Genomic DNA, 12213 nt, shown 5'->3' with positions numbered 1-12213 from the left:
ACACACAACCTCACAACACAGCCCTCATTTCACACCAACTAAGGTTCAGAGAGGTGGAGAACTTGGCCCAAAACTGCGTAACCCGAGACCTCCTTCCTCCATCCGAGGACCCCGGGCCCCACCACGGACCCTTCTGCACACACTCTCCCTTTCAAATGCAGCCCTACCCACCCCCACACCCAGACTGTCTTCATTCATCATGTTCTATCCAGACAAGGCAGTGGGGGATGGAGAGTCCAGTCTTCTGTGTCCACGAGAAAGTACGTTAACCAGTCACCGCAAGAAAGAAAAAGCATCAGCGATGCTCGTCACGTATATACGCCTTTATTTGCAGTGTGTTGGAGCCACTGAGAACAGTCGATCTGGACGCACTGGGCTGTGGGGCTCCTTCCACACGGGGGCTGGGGAGCCTCACACCCACTGGCGACCCGCGCTGAGCGCTGCACTGAACGTTCGCAAGGCCCGGTGCGTCCCCCTCACGGCCAGAAGGAGCGACCCGGCTTCGGCTTCGTGGCCGGCCTCCCGCAGGTGCCTGGCCAGCCCCTCCGCGTCCCAGCGCCCTGGCCGCGGGCTGGCCACCAGGTGCTCGATGATACGTGGGTAGAAGGCAGTGGAGATGCACTTCACCAGCAGCCTGGCGTCCAGGAGCAGGGAGAGGAGTTCCTGGTCACAGTTTGAGTCATTCACCTTGAAGAGAGGACACAGGCAAACACATGAGCGTGGCCCTGCTTGGCCCTGGCCAGCCAGCTCGGCACGCACCCCCTCCGCTGGCTGCCACACTGCCCTTCCGCCTGCCCCACCCTAGGGCCCCTGACCCTGGCTCACGGAGCACGCGTGTGGGCCTGAGTGTCTGTGAGCACACACACTCGGGGGTCACGCACAGGGCTCCCCTGCAGCGCCAGGCCCGGGCACCTACCGAGAGCCCCGGGTCACTGGGGGCCAGAAACCGCCCACTGTGTGCACGTCCCACTTCTTTGACTCCTCCCAGTTCAGCCCCAGGAGGCACAGAGGAGGGAAAGGAGGTTTGGGAACTTGGCTTCACGTCCTGGCAGTCATGGGGCCAGCTGCATTTACCATCTGGGCCCACGTCCTGTAACCCCAAACCTCTCTGTACGGAGATCCACATGAAATAAATTCTTTCCAGAATAGGAAAACCTTATTTCTACTCCACGGAGAAAATATATCCATCAACCCCGTTGATGTAAAAAGGATAACGGACAGGAGGGCTGTGGGCTGTTCTTGCTTAAGCCTCTAGAAAGCTCAGTACCAAACTTACCTTTTTTAGACCTAAAAAAAAAAATAAAAAGATTTGAGACAGCGAGCCAGCATATGTGTGCAAGCCCACAAGCGGGGGGGGGGGGGGGGGCGGGGGCTGGAGGGGAGAGAATCTTCAAGCAGACGCCCTGCTGAGCACAGAGCCCGATGTGGGGCTCGATCTCACGACCCCCGATCAGGACCTGAGCTGAAATCAAGAGTCAGAAACTCAGCTGAGCCACCCAGGTGCCCCGTAAGACATTTTCATAGAGCTTTGGTGCCCGACGTTACGTGGCCTGATTTCCGGGCTCTTTCCGCTTGGATATCCTGTGCTTCCTCCCTCGTCTTACCCCCTTAGTCTCTGTGTGGTTTCCCATGGCTCTGACACTTAGCTTATGCTTTTTTTTTTTCTATTTTATATTATTGTCTCTATTTTTTTGTAAGGATTCAAGTCAACATTAATCAACATCAAAAGTCTGAGCTCCTCATTTACCTCGAGTGTCATCAAACAGCTTCATGACGGTGCTTCTTCATGTCACTGCGCACTTTTGGTAATTTCGGTTGTAGGAACCACAGAAATAAGGTGGCATTTCAGAGCCAATTAACTAATGCTTAGACCGACTACGTTAAACGAGTGAACACAGTGTGGTCTTCCCGCATGTTCTGAGACGGGAGGAAAGGCCACTGAGGAGGTCAGCTGGGTCTACCTGCTTCAAGAATTAACACAAAAGCAGTTCTGGGGACAGGAATGACCGCCCACAGTCGGGGAGCGTCTCCCTTCCTGTAACCTAGTGATCCTTTAAAGCCAACATACGTCAGCTCCAGGCCATCCTCTGGGTGACACTTCCCCTAAATCTCTAGGCCCAGCTGCGTCCTCCCTCCTCCACGCTCCAAGGTACTTTACAGATGCTCCTCGGGCGGGAGAGATTTGTAGGCCTGTCTCCCCCGCCAGACTGGGGGCTTCTTGAGGGCACAGAGGCTCTAGCCTCCTTCTAGTCCAGCATCTGGTTTAATCCACATTTGCTACACGGCTGAATGAACCTACATTACTGAACGTTGTCACGTTTCTGTGAACCGGCCAAGGGCACGGCAAGACCGCCAGCTCTGCGGAGACTGAATAGAGCCGGATTCGAGAGCTGCAGGGTCTCCGGCAGCCCTGGTCTCTCGCTGCGCCAGCACGGACGGGCACACACTGCTCACCCCCCTCTGGCTCAGGGAGCCACTGAGGCCGAACTCAGTTTAGCACCTTTTGTTTTTGTTCTTAGAGGCTGGATAGTGGGAGAGGAAAGTGGTACGAAAGGCCAGCTTTCCTGCTACAAGGGGCACGTGTGCTCTCAACACACCGCACGGGGGGCTGCTTCTGGCTCCCGTGTATCTTCCTGCCTCCCAGCTCCCCCCCCCGCCCTTCTTCCACTTCAGGGCTAGGAAACAAGAATCTTGACCTGATGCGGGTGCTGCCCCCACCGTCACCACGTCTGCATTTACTGGGGGCTGCCCCGGTGCCAGCGAGCACGCGGTCTCGGCCTTAAAGCAGCCCTTTAAGACAGTTACCTCACTAGAGGGATGCAGAAACCTGTCCAGCGCCGAACGTCATGGGCTGAGCCAGACCAGGAGCCCTCGCCCCGGACTAGTTTGCCTGTTTGCTCGCCTCCAGAAGAGGAGCTCCTCCAGAGCAGAGGTCCTACCGTTTCCGTGTACCCCTGCGTCCCCGAGGGCTAGACTAGTGCTGGCCACGTGCCAGGGGCTCGGGCAAGACGTGTGGGATGAACCCACGAATGAATGAATGATCCTAATGCTCTCACCCTCTCACCGTTACTGTTGCCTCCCTGCACATGCGTGCACACTCACACACACAGGGCACGTGAGCGACTGTGTGTTAATGTTTGGTTCACCCTTAAAAATAAAGAATCCCTCCACCTAGCCCTCCAGGAGGGACCAGAGTGTGTGCCAGGATGCTACAAGGCAAATGTTTGATAAAGTGTACAGATAAAAGGCTCAGCATCCAAACACTGCAGGGCAATACTTTCTTTGCTGCCCTGAATAAGTCTTCAAGGCGAGGACACCTTTATTATTCTGTTTACTCACGAACCCTCCCTTTGGGGGCCTGAAAGTCTCCTAGAAAGGGAGTGATGGATTTTCCCAGCTCAAGGAAGAGACAAGGCTTCTGTCAATGCCTGCAGCTGCTGCTCCTCTCACTCCCCTCTTCTGTTGCTTTTCTCCAGTGCGATGACATCCCTAAGATCGGGTTCCTGCTGGAGGCGCCCAGCCTTTTGGATGGCGGCCACATCCTGGCAGGGTGGGAGTCCGCGGCAGCAGGCGGGTGGGGTAGGCACTGACCCTCTAAAAGCTCTCCAGGCCCTCCCTTGGCTAAGAAAGCCTAAGGCAGAATGGAAATAAAATACAGAATTTCTCCTCTGGCCCTGGCCCACCCAGAAGGTCCCTCAAGAAAGGTAGAGACCAAGATCGCTGACCTCCACGGAGTTGGGGCAGTGGCCAGGCCAAGGTTTGGGGGGAAATTTTGGTTTAGTGTCTAGTAATCAGGTGCTGAGAAAATGTAAGTGGCTGACCTTATTTCCTTTCTCTGATCTTGTACCTGGTTCCTGCTCTTTGCAAAAGCTACAGAATGGCCTAGAGTATACTTTATGATTGTCATGTACAAGGAGAATGCTGCACAATTATTCTGTGCATATTTGGGACAAAACAATGAATGAAAGAATACAGAAAGAGAAACAAGACGGCCTTTGTGGGGACCCGTCCCAACAACTGATCTTGAAGAAGAGGAGCCTGAGGGTCAGAGAAGAGATGGATTGCCCAAGGTGACGGGGAGCCAGAGCCGCTCCTCTCCACATACTGGGCCTCCTGCCGGAGGGCCGCCAAGGCCAGCTGGGTCCTCCTGGGACGAGCAGAGCCTGGCGCCCCTGAGCCTTCCTGGATGTGACTGCCACACGGCTGAGTTATCATGTTAATTTGTTAATAAGCCTTGACTTTTCTTCATTCTTATTTTTGACCAAAATTCTAACTTAAGGCACTAAAAGTCTGGTACTGTCTTACCACTCATTACTCCTAAAATCTACTTTATTTTCCATTTTGAAATTTAAAAAGTAGAAATAGTTTAAAAAAAAACAAATCATCTATATATGGATCACCAGAAAATTACTTTTTCCTCTTTTCTTCTCCAGTAATTCTCCATGTGCACAGAGATTATTTTTGTAATCATACGGTATTTGTAGTCTACTCATGATACGTTAAAAAGATTTTAACATTTTTACTTAGTAGTTTTCATTTTTAAGAATTGTAATGGCTACAAAATAGTCTACTGAGTGGAGATAAAGGTTATTTACCTTCTCCTGCTAGGAATATTTCAGCTGTTTTAAAATGTTATTAATTACTGAAGTACTACCAATGAATTATTATTATTTTTTTAATATTTGTGCTTTCTTTGAATTACTTCCTTAGGATAAATTATCAGACAGGCATAAGTGGGTGTTACGGGATGAATTGTGGCCCTCCCCTCGTTCCTGTGTTGGGTCCTCACCCCCAGGACCTCAGGATGTGACTGTAGAGAAAGCCTTAAAGCGGTGATTAGGCTGAATGAGTCACGTGGGTGGGTCCAAATCCAATCTGACTGGTGTCTTTATAAAGAGGAGAGGACACAGGGACCAAGGGGCAACCATGTGAGGACACAGGGTGAAAGCGGCTGTCTGCAAGCCAAGGAGAGAAGCCTCAGAAGAAATCAATCCTGCTGACATCCTGATCTTGGACTTTGGCCTCCATAACTATGAGACAATAAATTTCTGCTATTTGGGTCTCCCAGTCTGTGGTGCTTTGCCACCGCAGTGCACGCACGCTAATATGTGGGAGCACCTGAAACCTTTTTTTGGCGTGGACGTGAATGCGAGTGCAGCCACAGTAAAGTCCACTGTCCAGTTTACACGGGGAGCATCAGCTGAATGTGTTGGTTTCACTGTCCACGTCTCAGCTTTGGCAGTTATTATTTTGAAAAAATTACTTGGCTAATTTAGGAAATACATAATGATACCTCAAAGATGCTTTAATCTGAATGTTTATTGGCAAGATCATTTTTTTTCCATGTTATTTCCTATCGTTTTTATTTTTTCTTGTGGGAAGCATGAAATCCTTTGCTCCTTTACTAGAGTTGTTATATCGTTCTTTCACATGTGAACAAGTTCTTTGTAGAACTTAAATATTAACCCTGATTTTAGGTATAATAAACATTCTAAACTGTAATTCTTTTTTTTTTTTTTAAGGATTTTATTTATTTATTCAAGAGAGACAGAGAGAGAGACACAGGCAGAGGGAGAAGCAGGCTTCTCACGGGGAGCCTGACATGGGACTTGATCCCAGCACGCCCTGGGCTGAAGGCAGGTGCTCAACCGCTGAGCCACCCAGTCGCCCCTAAACTGTTTGCAATTCTGTTTTGACTATTTGCTTTAAAGAAGTTTTACATTGTCAGGAAAAGAACTGTTGTTTTATGATTTTTTTCTATTGCTTTAAAGCTTAGAAGTTGTAATTCCTTGAAGGATACACACACACACACACACACACACACACACACACACACACTTTTTCTGACTTTTAAAAATATGTGACTTTTTAATTGATCAAGAATTTCTTCAGTGTATATAGTCTGTGGAAAAACCCACATCCTTGACATTTGCTTGATTGTTGCTTTCAGAGCTTGAGGAAAGAGATAATGTTCTGTCATTTCTGGACTCAGCTGGATGTTTGAAATAAATATGAGACAAGTCCAGGAGGATTAGGTGATTTGATTCCTGTGATCGAATAACTAAATTCGAGTGAGAGGCAGTCTAGTCTTAGGAAGAGAAGACAGACTGGGCTAGAGACCGATTTCCAACCCTGGTTTCTTTGCTGAACAGCTGTGTGACCTTGTTAAGGACATTCTCTCTGGGCCCCAGATTCCACCTCTGAAAAACAGACCGTCTTTAGGGGGAGCGGTAACCTCTGCTTTTAAAAGTGCCCCGCACAACTCCTGGTGCAGAGTTCAAGTTCAGGAGATGGCTAAAGTCACTGCAGTCAAACCAGGCATGAAGCATGTTCTAGAAGAAGAGGGCATACACATATCATAAAATGAGTAAATGCCTTCCATCTCGGTCACCGATTATTTCTTCTGTCGGTAATGAATTTTTGAGAATAAATGAAATTTTGCAGATCTTGGGGAAGAAATCTATTAAAGCACAAAGCGCTGTCTTCCAAGTCATTAAAATGTTATCTGCTTAAATTCCGATTTCAACAACAGGTAATGAACCTTCTCTGAATTAAAATCTTTGATTTTATGGATCTATACAAAGGGAAGAGTAATTATAGTAATGAGGTAAGCTGAAATTCCAGGAACATAATGTATGCAGGGCCTCATTCCAGTTACTTTAAAGAAGATTATTTAATATTATTGCACTGTCTACTTGAGGACAGGGTATTTGTCTCATTTTTACATATACTGCTTACTAATAAAAGTTATTAAACATCAACTACAAGGGCAGGAAAATAAAAGGGCAGCACAAGTGCATGCTCAGGTAAGGAAATGCCTGCAGGGTTTCTTCTGTACGGTGTCTATTTGAACGATATTCAGACTCCACTTCCGGGCGTAAGCATCAGTCCCTCTCCTGGCACGGGATGTAACAGTATGACTCTTGAAACCCAGATGAGGACCAATCATCTAACTTGTGCTCTAACTGTGGGAGAGAATCACTGGAGAGCCAAGCGCAGCTGAGCAGTAGCCACAGCTCCCTATTAGCCACGTGACCACGAGGGTGAGCATCCCTTCTGCACCCATACAACTATTCTGTTTCTTACTTTCAGGATGGTATTCAATAAACTATGTGAGATATTCGATACTTTATTATAAAATAGGCTTTTGTGTTAGAAGATTTTGCCCAGCTGTAGGCTAATGGAAGTGTTCGGAGCATGTGTGAGGTAGGTGAGGCAGGTGAGGCTAAGGTCTGGTGTTCAGTGGGTTAGGTGTATTAAATGCATTTTTGACTTATGATATTCTCAACTTATGATGGATTTATTGAGATATAACCTCATTGTTAGCTGAGGAAGCTCTGTACCACACAAGGGTTTTAATTACTCATTAACAATATAATCTCTAAGAAAGACCTTCTATTTCTTCAGAAAAGAGGCTGCTGGCCATTTGTAAGATGTTAGATGCTAAACGCTAGAGGTTTGCAATTTCAGAACAGCTTAGAGAAGGAAATGAGAACCACTATTGGAGGAAAAGCCCATACAATCTCTGGCATCAGCACTTACACATCATCCGCGAAGCTGTAAACACCTAAAGCTGTCAGCATCTTCTAATGAATAGTGAAATAATACATGCGATCAGCGAGTGAGTGGGGGTGTTTTCCACCTGGTTCCACATGCTGTGCAGGAGCAGCGGCCTATCGGAGGAGTCCCCTTGCTGGACATTTTTTTCTTTTAGTGTCAACACAACTACCATCAGTAACCATGAGGGGGAAACGGAACTTACTGATGAACTCAGGCTCTCTACTAAGGGACAGAGTAAATAGCAAAATAAAAACAAAAAAAGAAAGCAAGTGTATTATATTTTTCACTGCAATACCACGGGTGATTTAAAAACATCTAGTCAGAAAAGTTTTTTTTTTAAAAGACTTTATGTATACATAGAAACACACACACACACACAGAGAGAGAGAGAGACAGAGAGACAGAGAGAGAGGCAGAGACACAGGCAGAGGGAGGAGAAGGCACATGCAGAGAGCCTGATGTGGGACTCAATCCAGGGTCTCCAGGATCACGCCCTGGGCTGCAGGCGGCGCTAAACCGCTGCGCCACCAGGGCTGCCCAGAAAAAAGTTTTTTGATAAAATAAAAATAGCTGGTCAAGAGCCCTGCACTGGAGCCCACTGAACCCTTCCCTTAGAGAAGTGTCACATGACCTTTTAAAGGTGCTGGGAGAGAATGATGAACCACAGTCATTTCTTATTTCATTGATCTAGCATTCTTGAAATGACAAAGTGACAGAGATGGAGAACAGATCAGTAGTTGCCACAGGCTGCTGGGGGTGGAGGGGGTGGAGGGGGTGGAGGGAGAAGGTGGCTGTGGCAACAAAGGATTGCACGAGGGATTCCTGGGATGAACAGCTCTGTGTCTTGACTGCAGCGGTGGTGACACAAATCTACATGTGACAGCCTGCATAGGACTGCACGCAGACTCCCACCGGATGAGGGCAGGTAAAATGATTGAAATCTGAAGACGGCCCAGAGACTGTATCAGTGTTACTGTCCTGGTTAGAACATCACACTACAGCTATGCAAGATGTTCCCATTGCGGGAAACCAGGAGAAGGGTGTAAGAGATCTCGCTGTACTAATTCCTACAACTGAAGGCGAAGTTAAAATTACCTCAAAAGTTAAAAATATTTAAAACAGGAAAATTCTGCCAAACCTTAGCTCTTTGGAGGATGCTCAAGGTATGCAGATACTCAGCATTTTTGTGAACACATTTTAAGGTCACAGATGGGTTAGCCGCATGGGAATACTCAACCCTAGTGCAGAGAAGTTGCAGTTAAGTCTCATTACCAAATCTCCACAGGTGAGGGTCTTGGTGGTAGGTAAGTGACTCCTCTCAGCAACTGACACCGCTGGTTTTGATTTTTGATCTGAAGGCCACAGAGGTTTTGGGTGTTATCATCACAACCCCAGGCAAACCACCCATAGTCTGCAGGGCTGTTTCAAAACCACCGTTTTAGCATAATGCCACACATTAGATCAAAGTGTTACAGAGGTAAATCAGCACCATTTAGAAATGATTTGGGTGTTGCAAGGTTCCTCTTGGTTTCTTATTTTGCCAGCCTGTGTGTGTGTGTGTGTGTGTGTAGGGGGTGCTGGGTAGAGGGCGTGTGGGTATGTGTGTGTGTTGCGGGCATAGCAGAGCTAGTCAGCAGTTCTCAGACCCACAGTTCCCCTGCAGTTCTGAGAGAATCATTGGAGATGAAGAATCTTTAAAATGAAAACTGGATACACTTGCCTATGGAATTTAGGAGTGCATCAAGAGAGCTGTATACAGGATGAATATGGAAAAGCAATGTATAATACATCACTGCTTTATTCTCGAAGAGGCCCATGGCAAACTCAGTGGGAGTACCTAGGCAGAGACACTAACACAACATACAATGGTGGGGAGGGAAAAAAAAAAGCACTGGAAATATGCAGCCTAATTTTCTTCTGTTTTTTCGCTTCTTCCTGATTTCTTGGATTTACAAAAAAAAAAAAAAATTGGCTAAGGGGAAAAAACCCACTGTAATCTTAGCTTCTTGTAAACTCCCAACGTTCTGCAATGCTTATTTCAGCACAGATGGATGGGGGGCTCCCAGCATGCAGGTCCCCTCTACCCCTCCTTAGTCTATAGGGCGGCCCCGCTATGGTCAATCTTCAGCGACTCTGAAGGGTCATCACAAAATCTTTACAGAATTCAGAAATACATCTCAATGAATAAATGCATTAGATTTTTCTCATTTTGTTCATTATAACTATTTTTTAAAAAGATTTTATTTATTTATTCATGAGAGAGAGAGAAAGAAGCAGAGACACAGGCAGAGGGAGAAGCAGGCTCCACACAGCCCGATGTAGGACTTGATCCCAGGACTCCAGGATCACACCTTGAGCTGAAGGCAGATGCTCAACCACTGAGCCACCCAGACGTCCCCATAATAACTACTTTCAAACGCAATTATAGTCTACTTTCTGTAACCATCTACCTAACTTTCTGTATCTGCTGTCATTAAATCTCTTCATTGTCTTGTTTGGCAAATCTATACTTCTGCTCTAGAATTTTTCTCCCCTCTCTGGTCTCTAGAAAACATCCCCTTAAAAAAAAAAAAAAAAAAAAAAGAAAGAAAACATCCCCTTACATTTTTGTTAAAAACTCATGTGCATGAGCTTATCCACACACCTAAAATTGTGTGTGTGTGCACACTCACAAAGACACACAAACACAAAACCTCAAATGAAAGAATGACCTCCCTATAGAAGGGTTTCAGTATGGATCATACAACACAAATTCATTAAAACACAACCTTGAGCTATCTATTCCCAAAGTGTAAAATTTTAAAAGAGAAGTGAAAGTTTCTTCCTTGATCATGGTAACAAGACAACCAGCCTGAGGAGAAATCTCAGGCCTCGACTTCAGTATGTCCTTCCTCAAGCCAAGACACTGCTTCAATGGCGCACTCGTCTGCCAGAGGAAAGAAGAGCTAGAGATTTCAGGTGGTGCCAGCAAACATTACTGGCAGCCACTGTCTCCCCTTTAATTAGTAGGTAGCCAAACACCTACATCCAGGCACAGGAGTCCGCCTGACACAACAGACTCCTTCGATCCAAATTTCAAGGTGCAAGGACAAAAGTCCACTAGTCCTGGGCTGCTCTGACATCTCCTCAGAGGGATCGGGACATTGGCTTCTCTAGAGAAACTGCTTCACGATTTGGATCTGTATTCTCAGCACATAAACAGAGTCTGGTTCATGGGAAGAGCTTAGTAAATGTTTATAAAATAGACAAATATGTACTTCTTAGACAAAACAGGGGGACCCACTGTGGTCACAGAGTACTGCAGATAAAATGGCCTTAAATAAATCATGGATATTATTTATGAGAATGACAACACTAATTCATTTCTCTGAAACAGAAACAAGAGTAAATTCCACTGGGAATACCTTGCCGATAGCAGTGATGTGCTCCAGCGCCACAGCATGAAGGCTCTCATCCTGGCTCTCGAGGAGAAGTTTCAGGGCTGGTAGCAGCAAGGACTGGCTGAGCAGCAGCGAGCAGAGCTCCTTCACACCCTGAAACCACAAGTGCAATTCTGTGAGCTCCGAGGAAGCAGGAGGCACACTCTGTATCCCAGGTGGTGTGTGGGTGGGGTCTCAGCACACCTTTTCCTATGCAGGTGGTGTGTGTGTGCGCGTATGAAGCACACGTAGGGACGCAGTGATGTCGTGTTTGGTACCTGCTTCATTCATTTCACAATAGATAGTAAACAATCTTTCAGAGCTATCAGATATTCACCTGATATTCATCAGATATTGTGTTTAATGGCTGGCTGTCTAGTATCCTCCTGGAAGGACGCAGAACTCTATTCTACTAATCTCTCAAGAGCCCTCATTTCCTCACCAATAAAATAGAGGTAATTATATCTACTCTGCAGTTTTGTATATGAGTGTGAGCCTGAGCATTAATGAATAGTACACAATGCTCAGCAGCTACTAGACACACAGCAAATGATTAAAAATTGTTACCCACTGTTAATATTATCAACAATTTCTAGTTGTCCTCTGCAACAAGAAAAATCAGCAACTTAAATATTTAAAAAACCTGTTTATAATTCTAATGTCAAAGTGAACTGAATGTTTCATGAAGACTATCTGTGGTCCAGAAAAAATGAAAATGTATTTAGATCTCCACATATGCATTTGAATTTGATTCTCAACGCTTTATTATCCTAGCAGAACCTGTCATCAGAGAGCAGACTTTTATATAAGATAACAAATGATAATCCTTCACAACTGAAGTTGAAGAGAAGAGACAATAAATTTGCAAGCTCTTCCTCCCTGCTGAGCTATACGTTCCCCCAGTGTCCTAACTGTAGCTGTAACATAAAGAACAGAACATCTGGACCAAGAGCCAGACAATGACTATAACTTCATTATACAAGGCAAGGGTTGTTTTTGAAAGAATTAAGAAATCACTGTCCCCCTCCCTCATTGGACTGATCTTTATCTTGTACTACTCCAACAACAGCGTATCAGAGAAGAAAAACTCACATTTATGACATTTTCATCATTTCTTTACATTATTATAACGTGTTGATAAAAGGAGAAGGTCCCATGTGAAGCGCAGGATAAAGGCCTCTTTGGCATTCCACTCACTGTAGTGGTTTTACCTTTTCCCCTTAGCGGTCTCTGC

General features: G+C 46.1%; 1 protein-coding gene across 1 annotated transcript in view; it reads right to left on the bottom strand.

The window, feature by feature from the left end:
• Nucleotides 1–308: 308 nt before the first annotated feature.
• Nucleotides 309–12213, bottom strand: part of NBAS (NBAS subunit of NRZ tethering complex) — a 317777-nt gene continuing 305872 nt past the window's right edge. The window contains exons 51-52 of the mRNA XM_077844072.1: nt 10965–11093; nt 309–687 (exon numbers count right to left, since the gene is read on the bottom strand). Of these exons, the coding sequence (XP_077700198.1) occupies nt 412–687; nt 10965–11093 (405 nt within the window). The 3' untranslated portion in view covers nt 309–411. The remainder of the gene's footprint in view (nt 688–10964; nt 11094–12213) is intronic.

Source organism: Canis aureus, chromosome 12 (assembly GCF_053574225.1).
Source record: "Canis aureus isolate CA01 chromosome 12, VMU_Caureus_v.1.0, whole genome shotgun sequence".
Lineage (NCBI taxonomy): Eukaryota > Metazoa > Chordata > Mammalia > Carnivora > Canidae > Canis > Canis aureus.
Note: the sequence above shows the minus strand (reverse complement) of the source record. Positions and strands in the feature narration are given on the sequence as shown.